This window comes from Aspergillus fijiensis, assembly GCF_003184825.1.
Source record: "Aspergillus fijiensis CBS 313.89 unplaced genomic scaffold BO72scaffold_25, whole genome shotgun sequence".
NCBI lineage: Eukaryota > Fungi > Ascomycota > Eurotiomycetes > Eurotiales > Aspergillaceae > Aspergillus > Aspergillus fijiensis.
Genome location: NW_024469001.1, coordinates 333,086 through 358,350, shown reverse-complemented (window position 1 = coordinate 358,350; position 25,265 = coordinate 333,086). Strand labels below are relative to the sequence as shown.

Here is a 25,265-nt window from a genome sequence, read left to right as displayed (position 1 = left end):
AATGATGTGTGTGGTTTCGCACAAGCAAATGCCGTCACACCGGGATCGAAGAAGTACATATCCCCAAGCCAGTCCCCCTCCCTTCCTCCCCAAACTTCCCAACCTTAGTTACCAGCACAATGCCAGAAACTAACCCGCGGGACATCCTCCCGAACCTTCCCTGCGCCCTCCCAGCAACAGGCATCCCAGCAAACACAGACATCCGCAAGACTGCGGGCCTATTCTCCGACGTCTTCCGCACCGACCTCACGCCCACTCTTTTCACTCAAGACGCAGTATGGCGAGACACCTTCGCCCTGACCGGCACCTTACGAACCTTCTACTCCGCGCCCACCATCTGCGACGTCTCCAACCGTCTACGCACCAGCCGAGAAGCCGATACCTTCTGTGTCGACATCGACGCCGCGAAGCCCGTCCGCCTGGGTGCCGAATGCGGCTGGATCGATGTGCCCTTCGTCTTTCGGACCAGATCGCGCTTAGCCACCAAATGCTCCGGGGTGGTATCGCTGGTCCGGACCGCCGCGGAAGAGGAGTATCGGGTGTGGATGCTGTGCACGATGCTTGAGGGATTGCTCGGGTGGGGGGAGGTGGATTCTCTGGGTCCGGGGGTGCAGAACATCTATGGGGTCGAGAAGGTGGACGTTGATTGTGTGGTTGTCGGGGCGGGACACTCCGGGCTAGGCACGGCGGGCCGGTTGAAGGCTTTGGGGTTTTCGTGTGTGGTGGTTGAGAGAAATGCACGGGTCGGGGATAATTGGCGGGTGAGGTATGATTCGTTGAGGTGTAGGTTTTCCCACTAAGTATCCAGTGCTCTCTGGAGGGCTGGGGTTTGGCGACGGAGCTGAACTCCAAGGCACCAACTAGTACACACCATTCGCAATTGGTCTCATCTCCCCTTTGAACGTACCTTTCCCCCTGCGTGTGGGGAGTGGTTGTCCAAGGATCAGCTGGCGGATGGGCTGGAGTCTTGGTCGCGGCGGTTTGGGATTGTTCGTCGCCCCCGCCGCTTTTGAGATGAGTATAGGGGAAACTACTGATGGGATATAGAACGTCTGGACGGCCACTGAGCTGGAATCCGGAAGCTGGGATGAGATGAAGAGGAAGTGGACGCTGAGACTTCGACAGCATGGTGATCAGCGGCCGAGTCGTCGTCTGACGGTCACTTGCTCTCATGTCGTGCTTGCCACGGGCGGACCCGCGTTGACACCTCGTCAGCCTCGATTGTCGGGCGAGGTTTGTCTGCTTGTTCTCGTCATCCTATCTCTCTGCTGATGAACGTTGATAGGAAATGTTCAAAGGTGAGTTCCTGCACTCGGCGAATTACAGGAATGGAAAGAAATGGAAAGGTAAACGGGGCGTGGTGATTGGCTCGGCCAATACAGGTAAGCCACAGTGCTCAACTTCAATACGTCCATTGAGACTTCCCCTTGCGGTTGAATGCGAATGAAACCTAGGCCATGATATCGCAAAGGATATGGTCGCATCTGGGGCTTCGTGTGTCACTATGGTGCAGCGTAGTACAACTTGTGAGTTGCTCTACACTTTCTTTGCCAATAACATGAACCTTTGGCTCATGAGCTGATAACACCAGACGTTCTGCCTCGGGAATACCTGCAGCGAGCATGGGAAGGTAGGCTGCGTCCGCTGCCGTCTTTATAAGTTTTGTCCGAGAGTCTTGCTCTGATGGCACGCCAGGCATGTTCAACGATGTGACGCCTACGGAAGTCTCCGACCGCGAGATGAACCTCGTCCCGACTGCTGTAGCGCGGCTGATGACCATGGCAGTCGTGCATCCCCAGGCCGCCGCCGAGCCAGAGCGGTTCCAGGCTCTCCTCCGCGCTGGGTTCCGAGTGGAAGTGTTTGGAGATCTGATCTATCAGTTGAATCAGCGTCTTGGTGGGCATTCAATGGATACAGGGTCATCGGCAATGATCGCCAGGGGCGAGGTGGGGATTATATGAAAGCTAGAAACACAAGCGAGTCAAGTGCGCTGACTGGGTTTCGAATAGATCAAAGTCAAATCCGATAGTCCGTTAGCGTCATACACAGAAGAGGGCCTCCTTTTTGGTGACGGGAGCGTCCTTCCGGCGGATGTGATCTTCGCGACGGGGTTCACAGGGAACCTTCGTGATTCGGTCCGCACGTTTTTCGGCGAAGACATCTACAATCGCGTGGAGGACTACTGGGGTATTGATCCGGAGGGTGAGTTGAAGGGTGTTTATGTCCCAACTGGCCGTAAGTGTAATCTGTTCTGCTTCTTTGCATGATACGTTATGAGGAGTCTTGAGAGTTGACGTGAAATTCATGCCACATCCTGGTCTATGGTATATGGGAGGAGGAATGGGCCAAGCTAGGTTCTATTCGAGATTTGTGGCCTTGCAGATCCGTGCCAGCCTCGATGGGACTCCACTGCCTGTGTACCAAGGAATACACCTAAAGGAGAACTCGGCATAGTCGGCGAAATTGAATCTCTCATGATCCACTGCGAGACCCCTAGGATAGATCCTAATTGCAGCCGCTCGAGAACATAGACTGAATGAAATCCCGGCTGCCCTGGCATTGTCAGATGTAGACATGTTCTAGTTGCACTCAAATGGGACTTGAATCTCATGTGAATTGCCATCATCGCGCCTTTTAAAAGGCTGGCAGCGGTCCTGAGATCATGACCTGTCCCGCCTTCCTCCATTCAAGTTTCTCAGCCAGCATATCCCAGCTCAGTGGACCGTCAAAACGTCCTATACCTTTCAGACGAGCCGCCACAGACGCAATCAACTGTTCGAACTGGTCTTTGATCTCTTTTATTTGTTGTAGATAGTTCGACTCATGGAAGGAGTCAGCGGATTCATTATCATTGGTATCGAAGTCGTCGTCACCCTCGTCGCTAAAGTCATCATCGACGTCAAGACTATGTATGCGGGTCTTGCGGTCCACAGCTGGATGATTGCGACTGTCTGTATTTCTCAAAGTCCTCCCGAATTGAGACTGGTCGCTTCCGTAGCGCGTGGCCTGAACCTCTGAAAAACGGACACAAAGGTCGAGGATAGCGACAATGGCTTGGTGGATCATTTCAAGATTATCCGATAGCAAGCATTGTTCTTTAAGTGACATCATAAATCTATAGTGGGCCTCGACCATACCATCAATGTCACTGGCGGCAGATAAGTCCTTGCGTAACGACGCGGTCGCTGCTGAAATGACGAAGTCTGTCATGTGACTGTAGATGGCGTTGAGAAACCAGAGCATGTTGTGTCGCAGCGCATAGCTTAGCGTATTGTTCCTCGTATCTTGTATCTTGTCATGGATATTGCTATGCTGTAAGCGCTGTTTCACAAGTGCATGCTTCGCTCTGCGAATTTGCATCAGAAATCTGGAAATTCGCTGGTAATCATAGATCGCGGATTTCGGGATTATGTTTGCAACAGGCCACGGTAGAATATAATCAAATGAAATTGCATTAAGCATGTTCATCGATCGGCTGCTGCTCTTCTCGCTGTTTAGTCCATCCGTCGAGGATCGTACAATGAGTCGTGACGGGTCAATAAATGGCATCGAACCAAGAATACTCTGTGCCAGTTCTGTAAGGAGATATCGGTCGCTCCATGCCGCTTTCCCTCTATCGATCAGGTCGAATATTTTACTGTCGATTATGCCAGACATGCTCATGTCTCGGCAGAGGTAGATGTACTCCAGAGCCTGAAGCGATTCCCACAATCCACACTGTTTGTCAAACTTGCGTCTCAGTAACGCAGATGTAGCATTGTAGTTTTCCTCCACCATCCTTTGGAGGGCAGACTCGAGCAAAACAGAAAAAGGAAGGTAAGATGAAGGGGATTCTGGAGGGCACACGTCTTCTATCGTCACGGATGTTTTTCTGCGGTCCTCATCACCCGGACTCATATTCAAGTGCCGCAAGAATACCATGCTCTTGCCGGCAATGAGAACTTTCTGCATGATGGGTTGGATGAATTGGGGCACAGAGGAGATGTTCGAAAGCGCATCGAGGGTATACCAGTCATGCCAGAGCGTTCGCAGGTCACCATTCTTCTGCTGGTGGTGAACGAAAAACCCGTGATTGGCTGCCTCTTCTAGTTTGCCGTTTTCTAGCCAGAGACGAATAGGTCGGGCATATGTTTCCAGACATGAAAAGAACAGATCAGCAAGGACCGCGAACCCATCATCGTCACCTGTCGCTTGAGTCAAGCATACTACATCGTACAGACGATTGAGACTTTGAACGGAAGCATTCACTGACGTTGTCTCAAGCTTCGAGACTAGGTCTGACAGTATCAGGAGAAGCCTAGTCTCACGGCACACATCTTCAGAGAGCTGCAGTAGACTAACAGAGGCGGTTGACGTTGGAGAAAGGTACTGGTGTTGTGCTTTTGAGAGAAACATGTCATAATTACTCAGACAGCCTTCCAGCCCCCGCTGGAAGGTTTGCATAGAAGGAATAGTTTGTGGCATCCTGACGAACAGTCTGAGAATGTCGACTTGAGTTCCGACTGAACTCAGGGATCGTAGAACCGAGGAGAAAGTTTCTCTCGACAAATGCGCAATATTGTAGTTCTGATCTACTTCAACATTGCCATTAAATCGTCGAAACATAGACGTAGGCAGGCCTTGTAGCATGAAGATTGTCTCCCGAATAACCTCAAGTTCCGTCAAGGCGCAAGAAGATATTACTTCGTGATCCCCACCAAACTGGCTATTTCTTGTCCAGAATTGTGCCTGCTTTATCGACTTTACCAGTTCTTCGTCATCACCAGATGTCAATGCAGCATCTGGAATCACATAATCTTTTTCTGGAGCTATAGAAATCTGGGGTGGCCGCGAGCGGTGGGTGTCAGTTGACAGGGAAACAGATGCGATCTCCTCATCGGAAGAATCGGCTCCGTAGTCTACAGCTTCCCAGATATCCTCTTCGCAAAATGCTGACCCGGCTGCATCGAAGTCAGACCAAGTGAGCGGTGCGGCCTCCTCTTGGAGTTTCGGCTTTGGGATTCGATCCAGTCGTGAATACTGAGCCGGACGATCTGCAAGTTCCAGCAGCAGAGAAAGAAATTCCGGGGCCCAGGAGCTACGGTGCTCATTGAGCTCTAGCAACCTGGAGCGAAGTGCATCTGCAAGCTCGTCTTTGTTGAGGACTTGGAATTTCTCCTGCAGTCCATCCAGGTGGTTGGCAACCGCAAACTGATCTGTACGGCCATGAGCACCAGCTTTGACTGTGTCCTCGGCACGACGCTTGAGGGCAGCAAAGCGTGGTATGTCCTAAACAAGACATGTTAGCACCCACCCTTGAAGTAAAAGTGGGCTTGAACCAAATGCCTTTGCGTCAGCCTTTGCGACGGCCTCAATTAGCTTTTCTAATAGAGCGCTCACGTTGGCCGTAGCAGCCATGGCGGGCACAACATAGGTGAGGCAGTCTGAGCACCTTATCTCTGAATATCAGCACAGCCACTAAGGAAAAGACGAAAAGAAGCGCTCTCCATCGTCCTGTGGTTTCATCAAGGCCGTTGAGTTGGTTACGCGGCGCTGATGAAGTGGTGCAGGTCGGCGACCGAGCGGCAGAGATGATTGATCGGGATAGATCCACGCTAGGCCTGTTAAGGAATAGCGGCTAGGTGTTTCGGAAACTGGAACGAGAGACCGTCTGGAAGAGAGAGTCTCAGTCTCGCGGCGGGAGGCGGCGATAAGTTGATTAAGTAGCGACAAGTCTCCCCTGCGGCCTCAATTCTCCCCTGTTGCTCACTTTCCCCTCCCATTACACCTTTCGTGGGGATTTTGCAGACCGGCACAATGGCTGTCGCAAGACCCATCCGGATGCTGGCTGCATCATGTATCATCCTCGTCCTCTTCCTCATCTTCCAAATGAACAAAACACCCGCCTTGATCAGTAAGGGGTCGTCGTCGTCATCATCAACACCATATGAGGGCATCACCTCCGATCCTCTCAAAGATCGTACGTCTATGCAGCTCCAATGACTTCACTCCTCTGGGCTTATCTATCTCCTACTAACATACTCTTTTTCCTTCTTCAACAGCAACTGGCGAGCCCGAGGGTAAATTGTGGCGTGTGACCGACGGCGACTATAGTCCCGGCAACTCGAAATCTCCCCGTACCAACGCGGCCCTCATCTCTCTTGTCCGAAATGAAGAACTCCACGAATTGATCCCGACCATTCGCGATCTTGAGCGCACCTGGAATAGCAAATTCAATTACCCCTGGATCTTCTTCAATGACCAGCCCTTCACGGAAGAATTTAAGAAGCTGACGCAGGCGGAAACGAAGGCAAAATGCTACTACGGTATGTCCAGCTGATCGACCTAGGCAACTATACCACAAGTCTCTGACGTATACATGAAGAGCAAGTGCCGAAGGAACACTGGGAGGTCCCTGAGTGGATCGATATGGACCTATTCCGCGAGTCCGCCGAATTGTTGAAGGAGAAGGGTATTCAGTACAGTGACAAGATCTCGTATCACCAGATGTGCCGCTGGAACAGCGGCTTGTTCTACCAACACCCCGCCCTCCAGAAGTACCGGTACTACTGGCGTGTGGAACCTAAGGTCAAGTTCTTCTGCGATGTTGACTACGATGTCTTCCGCTACATGGAGGATCGGAACCTCACCTACGGCTTCACGATCAACCTTTTCGATGCTCCCGAGAGTATTCCCTCACTCTGGCCCGAGACCAAGAAGTTCCTCGCTGCGAACCCGACCTACCTGAACAAGAACAATATGATGAACTGGCTCACCGATGATCAACTCCGACCCGAGCACACGGAGGCTGCCAATGGATACTCGACCTGCCACTTCTGGTCCAACTTCGAAATTGGCGATATGGAGTTCTTCAGAGGCGAGCAGTACTCTGCCTATTTTGAGCACCTGGACCGGGCGGGCGGCTTCTACTACGAGCGCTGGGGTGATGCTCCGGTGCATTCTATCGGCCTGGGTCTCTTCGCCGATAAGAATAAGGTTCATTGGTGAGTCGATGTCCTCGCATTGTGCCCACAGCATCCCTGATCTATCCTCTAACTCACTTTTCTTAGGTTCCGAGACATCGGTTACAACCACATCCCCTATTACAACTGCCCCACCTCCCCCAAGTGTTCCGGCTGCACTCCGGCCAAGTTCTACGCCGGTGAGCCCTGGCTGGCCAAGGAAGATTGCCGACCCAGCTATTTCAAGCATGTCGGAACCCACTAAAAGATACGGCGCGACATGATATGACTTCGTTTACACTTAATTATCTGGTGCAGACGGAAGGTGCTCCTCTATCTCATTATATACGAACTTCGCGCATGAGGTGCAATGAGATAAGAGACAGGCATCTCTGATCCTGCCACATATAACACTTCGTTTACGCACTCAATCAAGGGTGTATGTTCTCTGCACCAAGTATTTTATGCCGTTCGAGCATTGCGGTCAATTATATGTACAGGATTTTAGTGCGCACGGCTGCCACAGCTTACATGTTCTACCACCATTACATACCCAGTCTTGTTGACGAAGAAATTGCTTAAAATTCATCCTGAACTCTGGGGGGCGTTATCCAGGGATTTGTTTCTCTTCAATCCTGCTTCTCATGTTTGGTTGTTTCCGGTGTGTCATGCTTATCTCTAGGCATGTCCGGACTGGCATTCACTGTACCTATAACATTTTTTCTCAATGTGTCATGCCATTGATGATGCTCTGGAAGAGGAAGCCCTCAAACTGTATGACCTTCCTGGTCGCTACGCTTGTGCCCTCTGGTAGAAGTCGACCATGAAATCAATGGCTCAATGACTTGCAGGCTTACCGGGTCCCTATCCACGAAGGCCCCCAATCGCATTGTATAGATCAATAACAGTAGAACAAGAACATCATCTTCGATTTTCCACACTTTAACCCTTTCAATAATACAGAGTAACAAGCATATGCTCACATGATTTAAAAGCAGCACTGGTATAGAAAAAGCACGCGTGTACTCTCCAATCCACCCCCTTTCCCCACGACAGCCAGGAAGCCGGAACGCGGCCATGTGAGGTCCGTTTTCTTTCCTTCTTTTATAGAGAAGATACACACACACACACACACCACCGGGACATTTCAGCAACTTCATTCCAACTGCACTTCTAGAATATGTATACAGCGTTCCTTATCTTTAACTGACTGACAACATAAAAAAGATAAAACGACGAGACGAGACGGGTGAACTCCGGACACAGAGGGTTCAGGTTCTGCGTCTACTGCTCCTCGGGGTAGAGCTCCTCACGGAGAGGAACACCCAGCTCCAGGCGGAGCGACTCAAGAGCCTCGAGGTATTGCTTGTACTGTTCCTTGGTCTCGGCCTTGGCCTTGATGCCTATTTTTGACGGCCAAACAGAAGGGATTAGTGTCTTCTCGAGGAATGTGCGGACGGTAGATATGAGATCAATTGGGAGAAAAGTGGAGGACAGGAGAGGAGGTTATCGCACCCTCGAAGACACGGACGGCAGTGGGGAAGTCATTGACACGACGGGCAGCCTTGAGAGCGGCGGTGAGGACCTCAACGGAAGGGACGAGATCGTAGGCGAAGCAGTTGTTCAGGTTACGCTGCGTTTGAAAGAATCGATTTTGTTAGTCCGGGCTGATATAGGTTCGAGCGAGAAGCGCCCAGCAATCCGCCCAATGGCAGCTGGGCTGATTATCAAGGCTGGGGATGCGAGTGGATGACGCGAGCAGGGGAGGGCATCGGCTTACCTGGAGCTCGAAGACATCCTGGACACCGTCGAATTCCTTCTCGAATCTATCGACAGGGTGGGTTAGAGGTGAGGTCGTTGACGGGTTTGAAGTAGAGAGCGAGGTAATGCCCATAATCAAGGCATCAGAAGGGGCCGCCGGGCTTCTCGGGTTCGGCTGCCCGTTGCGACCGAGTCCGGACCAACGGGCTTGCATCTGTCTCCAATGGCTCGGCAAGTTATGATTGCATACCTGTCAGAGAACTCCTCGAAGGTCTCGTCCTCGTGGTGGCCAGAGTAGCGCTGAGCGGAGGTGCTGAAGCTGGGGCGGCTGATAGCCTGAGCGATGGGGAACTGCACGCGGGCCCGGGGCAATTGAGCGGCTCTGATGAAGCCGGAGGGACGGACGGCGCGGGTTGCGACACGGAAGACGGAGATTGGCGACATGATGAGAAGAAGGTGGTGGTGGAGGTGGGCGAATTGGGGGTGGGTGAGGGGAGAGCAAGACGGGCGAGGTGTTGACGAAGTCGAAGTCAGAGGTTAAGCCGGGCTGCACTAGGATTTTGCGGGTGGTGTGAGGTTGTTGGTGCCTCAGGCATTCAGAGTATCCGCCCTGCAGTGGTCGTCCGTCATTGATAATCGCCGGCTTTTCCTTTGCGGCTCCCGCCCAACCCGAAGTTGGCTGATGCCTCAGGCCACTACTACGGGTATGCTGTCACTTGCCCAGAGCCCGAGGTCTGCTTTCTATCTGCCAGCTGTGATTGGAGCATAGGCGGTACGCAGCTTATAGCTCTCAATTGGCTCTTATTATTTGGCCCAGATCCCGTGGGCGGCATCGAGATCCGCACCCTTGCCCCGGAGATTACCAGTACCACCTCAGGCAGAGATTGTGCAAACCTGATCTGAGACTGGCAACAACCGGTGGTGACTATGGTTGCGGCCAGTCCAGTCCAGTCCAGTTTCCACGTCCTTTCCATGGAATCCCCAGCCTGCCGCCGCTGGGAGACTGACAATTATGATCGACAGTCGGTCATCTCAATTTCCAGTCCAGCTCTCAGTCAGTTATTGGTTCCTTGAATCCTCGTCCTTCAAAACGGTTTCTTTCTAACATATATCCACCGGGATGTTTTCCATCAGCTGACTTTGCAAAAAATAATCTGTCAAAGTACCCCGCGCAGCAACTTGTTCGAGAAGCAAATCGTAGAAATTAGATCGGGGATCGGAAATATTCCCCACGGATCTCGTTGACTAGTGTTTGGACCCTGGCACTGACCAGCAACATGTTTCATGAGGAAACAGTGAGTGATAAGTTACCAGGTCGCTGAGTTCTGAATCAGAGGTATACAGTGACCCAGAACCCTTGGCATAACCCTGGCGAACTTGCATGGAGATTATGTTTCAAGAGGTTACCGGGATCTCCAGGTTCGGAATTCGTATTCATTGAGATATTGGCAATGTTAGGATAGTACTCAGTAATCTAATCATGATCTCTCAGGGACTATAGTAGGGACTAGGTTAGTACTGGTAGTTATTTACACCATTTCGATGGTCACCAACTGGCACTGGTCAGCACAGCATGTGAAGATGGCCCGTGGTTAGTGGCCGCTTCCCTACTTGTAGTTATGACGATCAATTACAGATTGTCAATTAGGTAGATAACTTTGGTGACCTTGACGTGACATACAACCGGCGGAAGCGACTCTCAAAAGTTATCCTCATGAGTTTTCCACCCTCCTCTAGATATCGAAGTCATCTCTTGCTACGAGGCTTGCCGGCCGCAAACAGCGCAACAAGGGCACCAAAATCAGGACCAGCTGGCGAACCGGGAACCCGGAAGGCACATGATCGTCGGGCCCTAAGCGGACGCCCCCTTTTTTTTTCCCAGTGGCCGAGGTTGCGCTAGTCTCTTTTCAGCCGCAGCGGACGCGCCGGAGTCCAAAAAAGAAGACACGCTGAAGGATGGATGGATTCTCCTTGCGAACAGGCAGTCAAAAGAGATACCAAGTCCTCCTGCTGCTCCACCTTGTCCGTTCCCTCTTCATTTCTCTTCTTCCATATTCTTCTTCCTTTACTCTCCCTCTTTCTTATCCTTTGAATCGCTGCGTTTGCTTTTAACTCCCCCCTCCTCTTATTCTCCCTTTTTCTTACCCCATTCTCTGCTCGCACCCCTCCAACCGGCCTGTCAGCAGTTTTGGGAAGAGGAAGAAGAAGAAGAAGCAGAAATCTGAGGTCCTTCACACTCCGGGACCTTCAGTCAATCCGTCCTCCTCAAGTCCTCCTCAAGTGATTAGGATCTTGGTCAATTGCTCACCATGGCCGCCGAACTTCTCCAGAGCCTGCCCAGGCCAACCATTGATCGGCCATTTGGCATCCACCTATGGCCTATCTTCGACAAGGCCTTCGAGCTTGTTGTGGGATATCCCGCCAGCGAGTTCCGCTTTGTTGAGGGCGTCACGCCCATGTCTACATTCAAGGAGACTGCTGTGATGCTTGTGGCTTACTATGTTATCATTTTTGGTGGTCGCGCGTTCATGAAGGACCGTCCTGCTTTCAAGCTCAACACACTGTTCATGATCCACAACTTCTACCTGACCGCGATCAGCGCAACGCTCTTGGCCTTGTTTATCGAACAACTCCTTCCTACCCTCTGGAGACACGGCATTTTCTACACTATCTGCACGCACGAGGGTGGACTTACACAGCCTCTGGTCGTTCTGTACTACGTGAGTCTCGCAACCGTTTCACATCCATCCGATGACCGAAACTAACCCGCTTGTTTGCGCTTAGCTCAACTACCTGACCAAGTACCTTGAGCTCATCGACACTGTCTTCCTCTTCCTCAAGAAGAAGCCGTTGACCTTCCTTCACACCTACCACCACGGTGCCACCGCTCTTCTCTGCTACACCCAGCTCATTGGCTTGACCGCTGTCCAGTGGGTGGTCATTGACATCAATCTCTTGGTTCACGTTGTTATGTACTGGTACTACTTCCAGAGCGCTCGTGGTATCCGTATCTGGTGGAAGGAGTGGATTACCCGCCTCCAGATCATCCAGTTCGTCATCGATCTTGGTAAGTCGTTGTCTCGTGACCGATTTCCGGAAACTCAACTGACCGTTATTTAGGATTTATCTACTTCGCCTCCTACACCTATTTCTCCTCGACCTACTTCCCCTGGGCTCCCAATATGGGCAAGTGCGCCGGAGAGGAATTCGCTGCTTTCTCCGGAATCGCTGTCATCACTTCCTACCTGTTCTTGTTCATCTCTTTCTACGTCGCTACCTACAACAAGGCTGCCAAGACTGGCCGTCCTCGTCGTAACACCGGCAGACAGGCTGTTATTGACATGGCTAAATTCGAGGTCTCTGCTCCTTCCACTCCCAACGGACAGGCCAAGTCGAACGGTGACGCTGTGTCCACCGGACGCTCCAACGGCCCTGTTACCCGCTCCCGCAAGGCCTAGGTGCACGAGTGGTGAGACGGTCTTAGGGGCACATCTCTTCACTTCTTCGATGACCCGCTTAGCAAATCGGCTTCGAAGCGCGGATTCGTTCTCCCTTCGCTTTCACAGTCAATCTTCGCGCATCGCCATATCTCGGCCGAGCATGAGCGAGCCAACAACCAACCATTTCTGAAGCCGGGTTCCACACTCGGTCGCCAACACTTACAACTATTTAATGAATGACCTTGATGATAATGGTCTTCTTTGCTTTTCAACCAGCTTATGCATGTGGCCTTGCCGCTTTGCAGAGGTGGTACCGAGCTAATTCAGAGATATCTTCGCTTGGGGAAAGGCTTTCTACCCTTTTTCTTCTTCCTGGAATCAGCCGAGCAAAGACCATGACTTGGCTATTTCAGCTTGTATTCTACATGCTTTACTTTGCTTCGTCACGTCGCCTTTGTTCCGCTGGCTGCGGAGTCCCGACATATGCCTTTTTTTGAATCGTCTATAAACGGGAGGTCAACATAAATGTAATCATGGCTATGTGTTTTTCTTGTCATTGCTCCTTACCTGTATATAATTGAATACCTTTCGGACTTCACTAATTTTGAAATGTGCAATTGGTTTTCATAAACTTTCGTTCTGTTTGGCTTGCTGATTTGGGGCTTTGGGGAATCCAAAATATGTATCTGTCGAGGTTTGAAACGTGAGAAGTATCAGCATGGAAGCTGTGGTTACTGGTACTATCCAGATGAACTGTCTGATACAGATAATCTTCTGGGGTTGAACGAAAATTCGCAACGAGTCTCGGCGTCAGCCCGAGGCAAGATACCTTTTGGGATCCACAATAGGCAACATCCGTCCGCTTTGCTGCCTGCCTTGTGCTACAATGCACCTGAGTTTTCGAGCTGCTGCTGTTCATTGCTTTTGTAGTCACTATCGACATGTGCGCAAGCATTCGAGTTACTCCGAGCCGGGGAACCACAATTGACCCAGAAGGTGAGGCAGACAATGAAAAGACCGAAAGTCTCTAGGCTCACACTACGATGAAGACGACTCCGGGCATTTTGAGCCTGGAAAGAAGTACTTGCTTTGCAGTGATCGACAGATGAGCCTGTCGTGGGTTTGGTCATGCTTCAGATCCGAATCTAGCGGAGACTCTCAGAGACGAGGTCTTTTTGGAGACCATGCACGTTGTTTTACTGTGCACGGTACAACCGCCATGGCCGTGCGCTATCACCTTACGTACTAGTATCATCGAAGACGATACCATGGTTTGTGGAATATCCATGTCTTACTCCGGTTTCTCCCCCGCTATGAACAATGATCGCCCGCGCTGCCGATAGTTCATGCAGCGTGATGACGATCAAGGTAAAATCGTCACTCAGCATATGTTCCGAATACTCAGCTGCAATCTATGCTTTCATGCCTAGCTATTGTTGACATACGATGAGTTCCCAGGGAGTTTCAGGGAATTTAGGGAATTATCTACCGATAAGCATTGTGGCGTGCGCGTCCTACCCGGTGGATTCATCTCGACTATGGCGCAATGAGTTCGATAAAGCCGATGTTTATGGATTCATCCGAAGAGTCCTGACCAGCTTCCTTCCCAATGTCATCATAGCTGGTCGATCTACGAAGAACAAAGACTCCCGAGATCACCAAGTTCAGTGTTCTGTAGCGTGCTCTAACCAAGATTGTTGTTGAATCATGAACTCCGATTCCTCTTCGGCATTTACAGCGACATCCCAGTCGCAGATCCAAGCATCTCGAAAGTGCTCCAGAAAGACATAAAAGGGCACCTCAATCCTTAAGTTGATTCTTTATCAAAATACAGAAGCACCAGCTCAATCACTACTTCGACTCGTCGTCCCATATACATCTTGCAACTCCAGCACCGCCTAAGGCACATCAGTCACAATGCGCTTCCTGTCTTGCGTCTCTGCTGCCCTGGTGGCCATCTTCGCGTCTACCACCTTTGCGGTCCCCATCAACGGTGGTGTCAACTGCACTCAACTCGAACAGCAGATCGTCACTCTACAGCAGGGGGTGAGCACGGCCAACGGTACCAACCCGGAAGGAGTCCAAGCTGCTCAGCAGCTTCTGTACGGTGCGAGGCTCGTGCAGGCCACCGAGTGCACCAACTCTTCGCCGGTCAAGCGATTCTTCCCTGTGAGTTATCCGGTTCTTCTGTGATGTTCGATGGTCTACTAACGACGATATGTAGCCTGTAAGTAACGCGGAACTTGAAAGTGAGACGTGGTGATGCATGCTGACCCAAGGTGCTACTCGAAGCCTACTGGTCCGGTGAGTTGTTCCTACGATGTCTGCCATCCAGACGGGGAATACTAACTTTGGCAGATTGTGAGTTAGGCTCTTGATATAGCTATCTACTGACGTTTTGAAACACTGGAAACCCATGTTTAATCAAATTACAGAATGTGAGTGCTTTTCTGAGTCAGTCTATTTGATAGCGATTCGACCCAATGCTAAGCCTATATGAACGCAAAAGGGAACATCCTCACTACCTCCGATCCCCGGATTTAACGGCACGGTTCCACTTCATTAATTGATGGTAATTGTTGCCTCTCCGGACATTCAAGACTCTTGCTCACGGGACTTCAAAGTCGGTAAGCTGAAGCATCCCATTCTAGAAGCCCTTACTACTGGGACTTCTGCCTCAGATCCGTGGTGCTGGTGAGTGCTTGTCCCATCTGGAATGATATACTCAGTCAATAACATGATAGTCAGATTTGTTGAAGATCCCCGATTGACACCCTTCCCAAGGCCGGAGATCTCGTTGAGGAGGAAAGCTCCGACAACGGGTGGATTAGATGTGAAGTGGAGCGGCATGGCCTTAGTATAGGTTTTTCTCCCTTTCGAGGTTTTCCTGTACTGTGAATGCGAATGCAGAGGCTTGCATTGGTTATGTTTTGTCGAGAATATGAATTATATATAAAGTGCGTATCTTGACTGTCCCTTGTCGTACCCTTATATCATCGACCTAGGACTGCAGGGACTAGAGGCTTGACTGTGTAGTGTCTCTGTGAAGGAAGTTCTAATCCCAGCACCAGAGAAGAACAGACATTCATTATGCAATTGCAGCCCAGGAGATGTAGTACAGGTCAGGAGTTGAACTTCCTTTACCGGCGCGATCACTATCACCATGTGCCTATCGCCAACAATCAACTTGAATACCAGAAGACTGTGCAGCATCCAAGCCTAGATCATGACAAAACAGCATATAGCATATAATTGCTTGCGCTATTTCAGTGCACATGCCTCGACCTCGACGCAACCCAGCGGACGGACTGCTCGAGCTCCCCAACTTCTGGGCCCGTCCGATCTCATGTCCCGGCACTTCTGTGCCTCCCAGACGGAAGATCCCCGTGTCGAACATCCCTCGTGCCGTGCATCCCCGGAATGATGCATTACGCAGTCATGGCATGCTGTCACGGGATGGGAGTAGGCTACTCGTCTAGTGTATCAGTCTTTCACCGTGCGCTGGTAGTTGGAGATGCGTACGTGCGACGGCGATGGGGGGGCGGTAGTTCTACGTATGGGATTGTTGGCCGTGGTTGTAGACTTGAGACGGGACGGTCGCGGACCTTCCCGCCTGCTAGCTTGGTGGAAGTGCCATACCAGTGGCATTCAAGAAGGCATTGTCCTGGTACTGTGGCACTAGGTCTCTGGTATCATCTTGAAGAAGCTTAGCATATGTCTGACCGTAGATACTTTGTCGTTTCCAGTCTTCCTGCAATATGCTGTCTCTATTCTCTCGTGCTATGCTTCATCCACGAATCATGTACAGTCTAGAGAGCTGCTGCAATGAGCATCACGGATCCAAAAAGAAGCCGACCTCAAAGAATGATTTATTGACTAAGGAAGGAAATCCGCGAGAGACAAGAGGCTGGATGGGAAAATGGCAAGAGAGAACGGAAGGAAGGAAAAGCCCAGCAGTCGTAGGAAACCGAAAGTAGGGGTTTATATACAATATACTCCGTATCCTTCGGCAGATGCACCAGCAGCACGAGCCCGAAGAAGATCAGGTTCCCACGCCCATGCACAGCAACCAAGCTTTATTTCGCAGAACTACGAGTAGTCCCATTGAACCCACTTCTCCCAACAAACCATACCATTCAGTATATCCCACCACCTTCAATGGGGCACCAACAAAAGTTGAAACACCGGTCATCTCGCTTACCAATACCTGTCTCCCCCAACAACTATCGCAAGGTAAGGCAAGTTGACAACCCTAGTGCCTTTTCTCATCAACTGCCGAACCCCCCCCCGTTCCCCTGAATCATGCACCCGTTCCTCTCCATCTCGATCCGAGAACAACCGCCGGCCCCTCCCACCTTCCCGCGGGTCACCCCCTGCACCTCCCACATAGTCTAGTCCCAAGTTCCCAGCAGACATCATCGATCGCGTCGCTGTCGCTGTCTTGCTGTTGCCTAGCGAGAACCTCACCTTCCCACATTCCACCCCTGACTCGCGCATCGCAGTTCCCAGGGCTTCGGCATGATTTGCCGTGAACCAATTCCAGCCGGGAATCCAAGATCATGGATCGATCCCGAGGTCGCTTTCCCGCCCCACCAACCAATCACTTCCACTAGAAGCGTAGACCGGAATGTGGCTTGCCGCAACTCTACATCTCAAGGTTTGAAGGCTTGTCAATAGTCTTCCTTTGAGAAGATAAGCGAGGTTCAGCCATGTCCCTGAGATCTCGGTTAAAATTAAACCGTGAGCGGGCTAGAATGGTGACCCTACACCTACGCCTGCAGTCATCATCTCTTCCATGCATCCACATTCTCTTCCTGACGGGGAAACGCGAGACTTGGAGTATTGCATACCGCAATATCCCGCGCGTGATGATTATTAGCCTTTCCCTATTCCAGATCCAGGGTGGGGGGGATGTATAGTACCCAGGTAGACGGCATAGACGTCTCCAGCATGGGCAGTCCTTCCGGAGTAGATACTGCATACCGCATACTACCGTACTCCTACATACATAGATTAAAATCAGATTCAAATTCCAAAAATCTAGCCCGGATCAACAGACAAAAGAGGCACACCCCTCAACGACGATCATAATCTAGAAGAATGCACTCTAACTCGCACATCGAACGGGATCCCGAATGTCTTAGTCTAGTTCCCTACCGGAAGCCAGGATCTGATGACCGCTCCACACCACCGGGAGTGCGCACCTACTTATGGAGTACACAGCCTACAAACGATGATCTGCTCAAAGCACGATATCCAAACAACTTTCCACCGAAGTACCAAACCCAACCAGGCCAGATCGAAAGGCCATCGGCCCTGGTATTGTCCTCAAGCCTGCATCTGCATCTACATACTAAAATCAAAAATCATCGGCCAATATTCAAATATCAAACGCAGGCAGTAGATGTACAGTGCAACCGGGGGGGCGGGGCTCATTGTCCACGGAATCACACCTTCACAAAATCTTGACCGCAGATAGGAAACCGATCCACCCCTCGTGGCAGGCCGAAGGAAAAGACATCCGGTTCCGCATGCGCAGAAGTTGGTTGCCTCCAGGCTGTCACTTGAACCCGACCCGAAGTCTGTAGAACTCTACTCTACATTTCCAAGTTTTTTTTTTTTTTTTTCGTCTCTGGTTCGAGTCAGTTGACGCTTCCGGTGGCCTCCCCACGGCAGAAACCATGCATGGCATGCTGAGAACTCGATTTTTCGAGCACCAATCAAGTCTTTCAAAAGGCGGTTCGTACCGCGGGAAAGCTCAGAGCTGTGCAATTATTGTGGAATGTGGGAACATGTGGAGAGGGTGAGCGAGGCAGATTCAGCTTCCGCCGCCCCCTCCACTCGATTGCCGGGTGAAGGCTCAGCTGCCGGGATCGCCGATATGCATGCCCGCCCACCATCGATCGGAATTCCCATTGAACCTTGGATACGCAAAGACAAAACCCGGGTGTCATCGCTACTGTCGGTTCCGATGTCCGTCCCGCGGGGACGAAACAGCTTCTACAGCAGTTTAACACCTACGTCTGTACCGTACGTTTACGAACGCGAAACAGCCACAGAAAGAAAAGCACGAGGGAAAATTGTATGACTCTGTCCCAGTTGATTCTGAGATCCAATTGTGGCCCACTCCAGGAAGGCCATCACATTCTGCCCGCCTATGACTACTTCGGTGATCAGAACACAGAAAGGAAAAAGAGACAGGCGAGGAGGTTCTGCGATAGTACAGTAAGATCGCAATATCACAAGCATCCAGTGCGAAAAGTCAAAAAACCAGGAAAACAAGGAATGCCGCCCCAGGCAGTTGAAGTACAGACCAAAACCAAACCCCATGGAAGCAGACGCTAAACCGACGAAGAACGCCAAAGTAGAGACGTGACGCGACAAATAAAAAACCTTTTCCCCAAAACGTAGAAAGAAGAAGTAAAGATGAAACACTAGATCGAGCAATTCTTCCCGTGTTATCTCCGCAAATTAAGCATTATTTCTGGATGGTGGACTTTCTCCTGCCTCGTAACATGAATCCCATGAAACCAGAACTCGAACTCTTGGCGGCTGGTTCCGCACTGTCGGCCTTAGCGCTTCGGCTGTACCGAAAACTCTTCTTCCGCCGCGCAGCCTTGGCGCCCGAAGCGGCGGCTTCGCGTGGGTCCAAGCTGTAGACGCTCTCCACTTCCGACCGCAGACTGCTGGCTGAGTACACACTAGACGCCGTCGAACTGTGCATAAGCGAGGCGGCTGCCGTTGGGGGCCGAAACCCTCGGTTGCCAGGCATGCTGGACGTGCTGTAGGTGGAGCCCGAGCGGTGGCGGTTGAATGTGGGTGATGAGTAGTAGGGAACAGGACTGGAAGTGCGGGACGACGGCAAACTGTAATCGGAGCCAGCAAAGGAGTGAGAGAGCGACACAGATCGGCTGTGAGATTCATCGGCGGCATGATTGGACGTGTGGCGGGGAGGAAAGGGCGAATAGCCCCCTTGGACGGTCTGCATGGATGGGGGTCGACGGAGAAGACTGCCTTTGGGTCCCCGGTTTGCAACATGCTCGGCAGAGGTCTTTGGTCGATTGAATGCCATGGACTGCGAGCGCATATTGGTGGGCTGGGGAGTTTCGGGCACATCTGCCAAAGCTCGAGGAGCAACAAACGGGTCGGTGTCCGCTCGCCGAGGATGCTGCCCCGCATAGCGGCCATGTAATTGCAGGCTACCACGCTTCAAGTGGAAGGCGGGATCTGGTCGTCTCTCGCTCAAAAGCGGTTGCGATTTGATTGCCTGGTTGAGAGAGTACAGTCCTTTACCACTTGGATATCGGTCCGGTTCAGTCGTCGCTGAAATGGCTGACATGGGCTCGGGCTCCTCTAGCACCGGGCCATCGGTGACTGGGCTTATTAAGATCAGATTAGGCTTAGCAATAGGCTCGACAATGGTGACTTTCTCAGCCACGCAGACATCTGAGTCGTCGACTGAGTCGTCAAGCGAGTAAACAGAACAAGGGGAAGAAGATCGAGAGCGACGCTGATGTCGCAGCGATTGGGGAGGTTGATAAACAGTAGGCTGCAAGAAGACTGGAGACCGCAGTGGAGAGGTGCTGCCAGGCGATGGCAGCTCGATGATCACGTCGTCATCATCGTCAAACATGTAAGTCTCCGGCACAAACGTCGTTCCACTGCTACGTTTCACGGTATCTAGCGAGACTGGCCGAGAGGTCTTGCCTGTGGTAGCATGCATTGACAATAAGCGGGCGAAGGCGGTCTGGTCTGATGGTGATTGAGGGGAGTTGACGCTGGAAACCTCATCCGCGCTCATGTCTGAATCATATGGACCGGCGGTTTTGATGGGCGAAAATGCATGGTCATGGGATCCCAACTCCGATTCGGAAGTCTCCTCCTCCTCTGATTCGTATTGTCGAGGAAGAAGCTGCTGGTTCAGGTAGTCCAGGTCTAGAGGGGCTGCCGTCTGATACATGGTGATGTGAAGTGGGAAGGTCGAGAGAAGAACGAAATAGAAGGAGAGAAAAGTGATAGAGCCCCCAAGCCCGGCAGGTACTCAATAATAAGGAAAGATATAAGTGGATGGACAAGTGGGCCAACCCATGTACACAACAAACAACGAGTGGGAACAAGTGAAAAGAAAAGAAAGAACGTGAGAGGAAATGGTATGAAGATAAGAGAAGGCAAACGAAACCGACAACCGACAGGAGAAGAGAATGGATGTCAATTATACCGGACAGGGACTGGACAGGGTTAGATGGGCCACACGGGTTGGTATGCTCGAAACGGAGTGGAGCTGGTGACCCTCCGTTGAGGTTTGTTTGAACGAAGCCACCGAATGCCATCCGATCACACAACTTCCGGAGTGAACGGACCAGGAGCTCCACTAGGGGAGGAGGGGGGAGGGGAGCAAGTCAGAAGAGGGCATTGGGGATTGCAGGAAAAGCAATGCTGCATGACACGTGCGCCACCAGGGGAAGACCTAGGACGAAGTGAGTTTAGAGACCGAAGTTGTCTTCTTTTTTTTGCTTTTCTTTTTTTTGTTCCTCCTCTGTATCCTGCTTGGTTGGCGCTAGTGATCTGTACCTCGGCCTTAGTGGCAGTCACTGTACCTTAGCCAGGTACTACTGCTGAGGAACTTGAACCTGGATGGACAAGAGGATGAGAATCCAGGACGGGCTAAGAGAATGAAGGTGGTGCTTACGTTTTCATCCTTGCCTGACCCTCCTGCAGCCCCAGGGAGGTGTGGGTGTGGACACTGGAAGCTCAGGGACAGTTCAGCCGACCCTTGCATAGACGGGGTATTGTTCATCGTCATCACCACACTCCTGGCCCGGAAAAGCAATGATAACCGACGAGATTGAGCCAAATTGTGGAGGATTCCGGCGCCACGAGAGGGACTATTCAATGAGTAAAAGCATGATTTTGGGGATTTGGGTTCACAGCGGCCATGAGGAAGGGGGAGGGGAGGGGGAGGAGGAGCCTGGAGGGGAGGGAGAAGCGGAAGAAGCGCTAAGAGATTGGACGTATCAACGTGAGCTGTCGGAGATGGATGTGTGTGGTGGTGGGGGGGACAAGGTGCCTGAATGCCTGAATGCCTGAACGCCTGAACGCCTGGAAATTGAGGGGGAAAAGGAAGCTCAAAGAGGGAAAGGAAAGTCCGTGGCGCGCATCAATGGCGGCCACATCTAGATTGCTGGTTCCCCCAATTCTCAATTCACCACCACCAAATCACCAATGATGATGAGGATCGACTCATGCCAAGCCCGGTATGGCCATGTGGATAGGTAAAGTAGTAGGTAAGTGAGTCAAGCTAAAGCTCAGCTCAGTGAGAGTGCATCCTTCAATCTTTACGGTAGTATTCCTTCCGATGAATAACTAGCTTCCTCCATTGCATAATCTCATTTGTTGGCCTTTCTATCTGATTCGTGACCATCTCTAATTCCTGAACCTGTTCCTGTTTGTTCGTTCCTCTCTTGTCCTGGGCTATCCTCCGCATTTTCCCAAACTACCGGCAGGATCTCTTGCAACCCTAATTGCTTACTTGACTTTCCCAGCACCTCCTCATGCGTCGGACATACGTACTACTCACTGCGGGTTGAATAATAGCGACAAACTCTCTCCTTGTCCCTGGCCCGATCGAGCTTTGGCCCGGTTCCACCCTAACTTAAGACCTTTGGTGGGGGTGCCTGGTTGGTTTCTCATTTTAGCCTCGATGCCACCGCATTCGATCAGAGCATCAGTTAATTTTGACTCTGAACAATGGTCTATCAAATGACACAGTGCACTGACACCACTCGATGGAGAAACCGCACACAAAGGTGCATTGATACTACTCCTATCACTGCCACCAGGGATTTGATAGATACTCTCCAGATCGTCTCCCAGCAATTGTCCCGTTCGTGCCGTTGAAAAACCCTGCGTATTCAACGCCGCCGCTCCAGGACGGTGGAGCATGTCTAATTCAAACACACCAGGCCCCAAAGCAGGTGAACTTCTTCCCGCTTCGACTTCCTCACCGACTCAGAATGCCCGCCTTCCTTTCTGGAAGACTTTTTCACTTTGAAAAAATCTTTTTCCTCACTGGAATATATTCCATGGCAAGCAAGAAAAAATTTCTCGTCCTCAGTACTCAGGAACAAGTTTGCCCCTATTCCAGAGGCACTAAACATTACCCACTTTTTGAGACCATGCGGCGCCAAGGCCGATTGACCCGACCGGCGAATGGGAGTTTTTCTTCTCCCCTGACCCTCTTTTCCCCAGCAATATCAACTGGAGACGGTGGATAGACGCAAAGCTCCCTGCAGCGACGGTGCCCTGTCCTTGCAGCAAAGCCATGCATCGCCACCATTTCCTTCAATTCTGCCAGGGCGGATGAAGTCGTACAGACAATAAGGCACAGAGAATGGCCGCAATTAGAGGTCTAGTTTTTGGAGCTTCCCTGAAAAGTATAGGCAATAATTACACACACAAACGACAAACTGTCCATCCGTGATCTCCGAAGATCCAAGTTCGCATAGGCCTCGAGGATCACCAAAGACAGTGAGTATCCGGAAAAGACGGGAAAATCCTCGCTCGAATCATTCGGCGATCCCCCGTCAAACTGGTGGTGGTAGGATAATCTTCGGTGTTATCCGCCCGCCCAGAGAATAAGGATCGCCCAAAATAGATATGATAATCCATGATCTGATGCCACGCCGCTCCAGCCTACTGAGAACCTCCATCGAAACAGAATTCGAACCAGACAGAATGTTGTATAGAGCCAAATGAATGAACTATCATTCAGGAACTCCAATTTCCCCAACCCGTCAACGGCCGAACCGTAATTCGACCTGCAGGAACACATCCAAACGGTGGTTGCAGCTTGAAACAGCCGAATAGCATGGAGGAGGGGCCAGGGGTAGATTAGTCCGCCTCTTGGTTTGCTTGGTCCGCCCCAAAGGAAAAGAAAAAGCAACGAAGCTTGTGCAGTTGTTGTTTGTTCGTTTGCCAGAGGAAAAATTTACCAAGTACTCCGTACTTGTCGAGGGATTCCAATCCTGACTGATGCAGATGCAGATGGCTGGTCGTAGCACGGAGGACTTGCTTATCGTAGTATAGAGAGGATGGACGACCGTGCTTTCGGCAGACTAACTAAACCAACTGTATTTTTAGCTCTGTTTCTGTCTGCTCCATCGTCCTCTCCCCTTGCTGGCCTCACCACCACCACCATCCTTCATCCCACTGGTACGCAAACTCAATGCAACCCCAGCGCTTCTGCGCGCGAAGCGATCAACAATTGACACTCATGCACTGTACGTCTTACCTCCAATTTCATGCGATCTTGTTATCTTGGTTTAAATTTAGCTGGGCAGAATTGGAATTATTCCGTGCCGTGCGTCCTACCTACCTACAGAGCACTGTACACTTTGACTTACTATCTGATACTCCTGATGTGCAGTACATCATTGTACCTATCATCTGCATAAAAGCCCAGCCACAATATACCCCCCCCCCCCTGGCTAGACACTGCGACGTGACGTCGACAGCAGACGGGCAATTTTCTGCCTCTGCTCAGGGAGCACATTCTCTCCCCAGACCAAGCTTCGTAGCTTTTTTTTGTCTTTCTCCCCCAGACACCCCTCCCAAGGCAATCCCCAATGATCCTCCCGGGCGTTGATTGACGACCACAAAGGAAGCATCCATTGTTTCAGCAGCCGCTGTAACAATTGCTTCCGCCAATATTCATCGTCGCAAGATCAATAATGAACAATTATCGCCACTAACTCCGTCCATAGCCTGGTTCTTGCTCTCACGCCGAGCGAGGTCTGGATAGACCCGACTCCATTGAAACAGGATTCTTTTCGCTCCAAACCCACCCTTTGCCCGCCTCTCCCAGCGGTTGAGGGACCCATTGCCCTGACACTTTCTGGAAGAAGCCAAGGCTAATGCGACAAGAGGGGGCAACAACCGGAGAATTATGGTCGGGGGGATGAGCCGCTGTGCTGCTTGATTTGGGGAGAAGATAGCCAAGCAACTTTATCGCTGAGCGCCCGGGGGCAGCAGGTTCGCTTTGCGATCACCACGCTATCGAAATGGGGGAGGGGGCGTTTCAAGTGTTCTATACATGGGAGCAGCCAACGTCAGTTTTCTGAAACGCGAACGTATTCTGACAAATCTCTGCACATCATAGAACGCCACCGGTTCCAACTCGAGGATCTGAAGATACACAACAACCAAGGTTCAGATGAGAGAGGTGTGTTAACGGGGAGGGGGACGGAGTATGCACTTTACCTCAGTAAAAAAGGGCATGTCAGAACACACGGGCCCGACACTGTAGCTTATGGAGTGCTCCACTACCTCACAGTGCAAACATTATGACCCTCCCCCCGCAACCATCAACATACCGCTAAAGTCGGGCGCGCGCATCTGTTGTCGTCGAGATATACCTTAAGGGTAAGAATGGGTGACATGCGCCCTTGACCAGCAAGAGAAGTACGTAGGATCAAAGGGGGGTCAAACATCCCCGTTCTATAGACCGTCCATATAACTGGCAAATATAAGCATAAGCAGACAGTAACCAAGAAAGAATCATCATATCCCACACCTCACTTCTATTTTTTGCTCTCCCCCCTCCCCCCCCCCCTTCCCTCTCCGTCCTCCGTGCTATAATGCTGTGTATTATTGCTCGACCCACTCAATCTTTCTTTACTCTTCAACCGTGCAATATAAACTGCGGAGACCTCCCGAGCGTTGCGGCCGCCAACGGCATTCCTGCTCTCCCTGGCCTGTTTAACTTAGTACAGTAACCTACAAGTTACTCCGTAGCGTAAGTCAAGTCACCCACCTGAAGTGGAGTCTACCCGCCCGGCTATGACAGCCCGTTTTGCCAAATTTGTCCCTTGACATCTCCGAATCCCCTAAACTAAACACTAAAAACAACTCCTAGTCCAGATTTTTTTCCTTGACATACGTGCCTTGGCCTTCACTTCACATCCTTTTGTGATTGCTGTAGGAGAGAATGGAGACACCTGTCAAGTCCATCCAGACTCCCCCTCCCCCCTGATCTTCACCACCGTTGAGATTTTCTTTTTCGTAATGTACAGAATCAGACAATATGACAACTTTGACTCCAACGCGCCCCACCACTCACTCGCTA

At 51.2% G+C, this 25,265-nt stretch overlaps 9 protein-coding genes across 9 annotated transcripts; 6 read left to right on the top strand and 3 right to left on the bottom strand.

Annotated features, from left to right (window-relative positions):
- Positions 1-119: 119 nt before the first annotated feature.
- BO72DRAFT_378646 (putative flavin-containing monooxygenase) lies at positions 120-2,454 on the top strand (the record flags this gene model as incomplete). The annotated part of the gene is made up of 9 exons (XM_040941322.1): positions 120-783; positions 865-989; positions 1,048-1,233; positions 1,286-1,382; positions 1,455-1,526; positions 1,592-1,630; positions 1,696-1,946; positions 2,010-2,235; positions 2,291-2,454. The coding sequence occupies 9 exons, from the start codon at positions 120-122 to the stop codon at positions 2,452-2,454; spliced, it is 1,824 nt and encodes a 607-aa protein (XP_040801036.1).
- BO72DRAFT_448420 (putative gamma-tubulin complex component GCP5) lies at positions 2,285-5,529 on the bottom strand. Its single transcript, XM_040944781.1, has 2 exons — positions 5,326-5,529; positions 2,285-5,268 (listed from the first exon to the last, which is right to left on the bottom strand). The coding sequence occupies exons 1-2, from the start codon at positions 5,395-5,397 to the stop codon at positions 2,635-2,637; spliced, it is 2,706 nt and encodes a 901-aa protein (XP_040801035.1). The 5' UTR covers positions 5,398-5,529; the 3' UTR covers positions 2,285-2,634.
- A 267-nt stretch (positions 5,530-5,796) lies between these two features.
- Positions 5,797-7,206, top strand: BO72DRAFT_378749 (glycosyltransferase family 15 protein; the record flags this gene model as incomplete). The annotated part of the gene is made up of 4 exons (XM_040941328.1): positions 5,797-5,959; positions 6,042-6,305; positions 6,365-6,983; positions 7,050-7,206. The coding sequence occupies 4 exons, from the start codon at positions 5,797-5,799 to the stop codon at positions 7,204-7,206; spliced, it is 1,203 nt and encodes a 400-aa protein (XP_040801034.1).
- A 644-nt stretch (positions 7,207-7,850) lies between these two features.
- BO72DRAFT_477705 (cytochrome c oxidase subunit VI) lies at positions 7,851-9,422 on the bottom strand. Its single transcript, XM_040947459.1, has 4 exons — positions 8,953-9,422; positions 8,722-8,767; positions 8,457-8,574; positions 7,851-8,344 (listed from the first exon to the last, which is right to left on the bottom strand). The coding sequence occupies exons 1-4, from the start codon at positions 9,144-9,146 to the stop codon at positions 8,226-8,228; spliced, it is 477 nt and encodes a 158-aa protein (XP_040801033.1). The 5' UTR covers positions 9,147-9,422; the 3' UTR covers positions 7,851-8,225.
- Positions 9,423-10,807: 1,385 nt separating this feature from the next.
- On the top strand, positions 10,808-12,269 carry BO72DRAFT_119034 (elongation of very long chain fatty acids protein). The gene is made up of 3 exons (XM_040938996.1): positions 10,808-11,422; positions 11,487-11,769; positions 11,823-12,269. The coding sequence occupies exons 1-3, from the start codon at positions 11,012-11,014 to the stop codon at positions 12,158-12,160; spliced, it is 1,032 nt and encodes a 343-aa protein (XP_040801032.1). The 5' UTR covers positions 10,808-11,011; the 3' UTR covers positions 12,161-12,269.
- On the top strand, positions 12,270-12,690 carry BO72DRAFT_119035 (uncharacterized protein). The gene has a single exon (XM_040938997.1). The coding sequence runs from the start codon at positions 12,379-12,381 to the stop codon at positions 12,637-12,639; it is 261 nt and encodes an 86-aa protein (XP_040801031.1). The 5' UTR covers positions 12,270-12,378; the 3' UTR covers positions 12,640-12,690.
- Positions 12,691-13,971: 1,281 nt separating this feature from the next.
- Positions 13,972-15,037, top strand: BO72DRAFT_448412 (uncharacterized protein; the record flags this gene model as incomplete). Its single annotated transcript, XM_040944780.1, is given in 6 exon segments — positions 13,972-14,311; positions 14,435-14,446; positions 14,563-14,567; positions 14,652-14,714; positions 14,727-14,728; positions 14,901-15,037. Coding segments are annotated over 4 exon segments (326 nt in total), but the record flags the coding sequence as incomplete, so codon positions are not given.
- A 3,516-nt stretch (positions 15,038-18,553) lies between these two features.
- On the bottom strand, positions 18,554-20,426 carry BO72DRAFT_118992 (uncharacterized protein). Its single transcript, XM_040938994.1, has one exon. It carries the CDS (start codon positions 20,100-20,102, stop codon positions 18,621-18,623), a length of 1,482 nt encoding a protein of 493 aa, XP_040801029.1. The 5' UTR covers positions 20,103-20,426; the 3' UTR covers positions 18,554-18,620.
- BO72DRAFT_118996 (uncharacterized protein) lies at positions 20,284-20,775 on the top strand. The gene has a single exon (XM_040938995.1). It carries the CDS (start codon positions 20,466-20,468, stop codon positions 20,742-20,744), a length of 279 nt encoding a protein of 92 aa, XP_040801028.1. The 5' UTR covers positions 20,284-20,465; the 3' UTR covers positions 20,745-20,775.
- Positions 20,776-25,265: the final 4,490 nt, after the last annotated feature.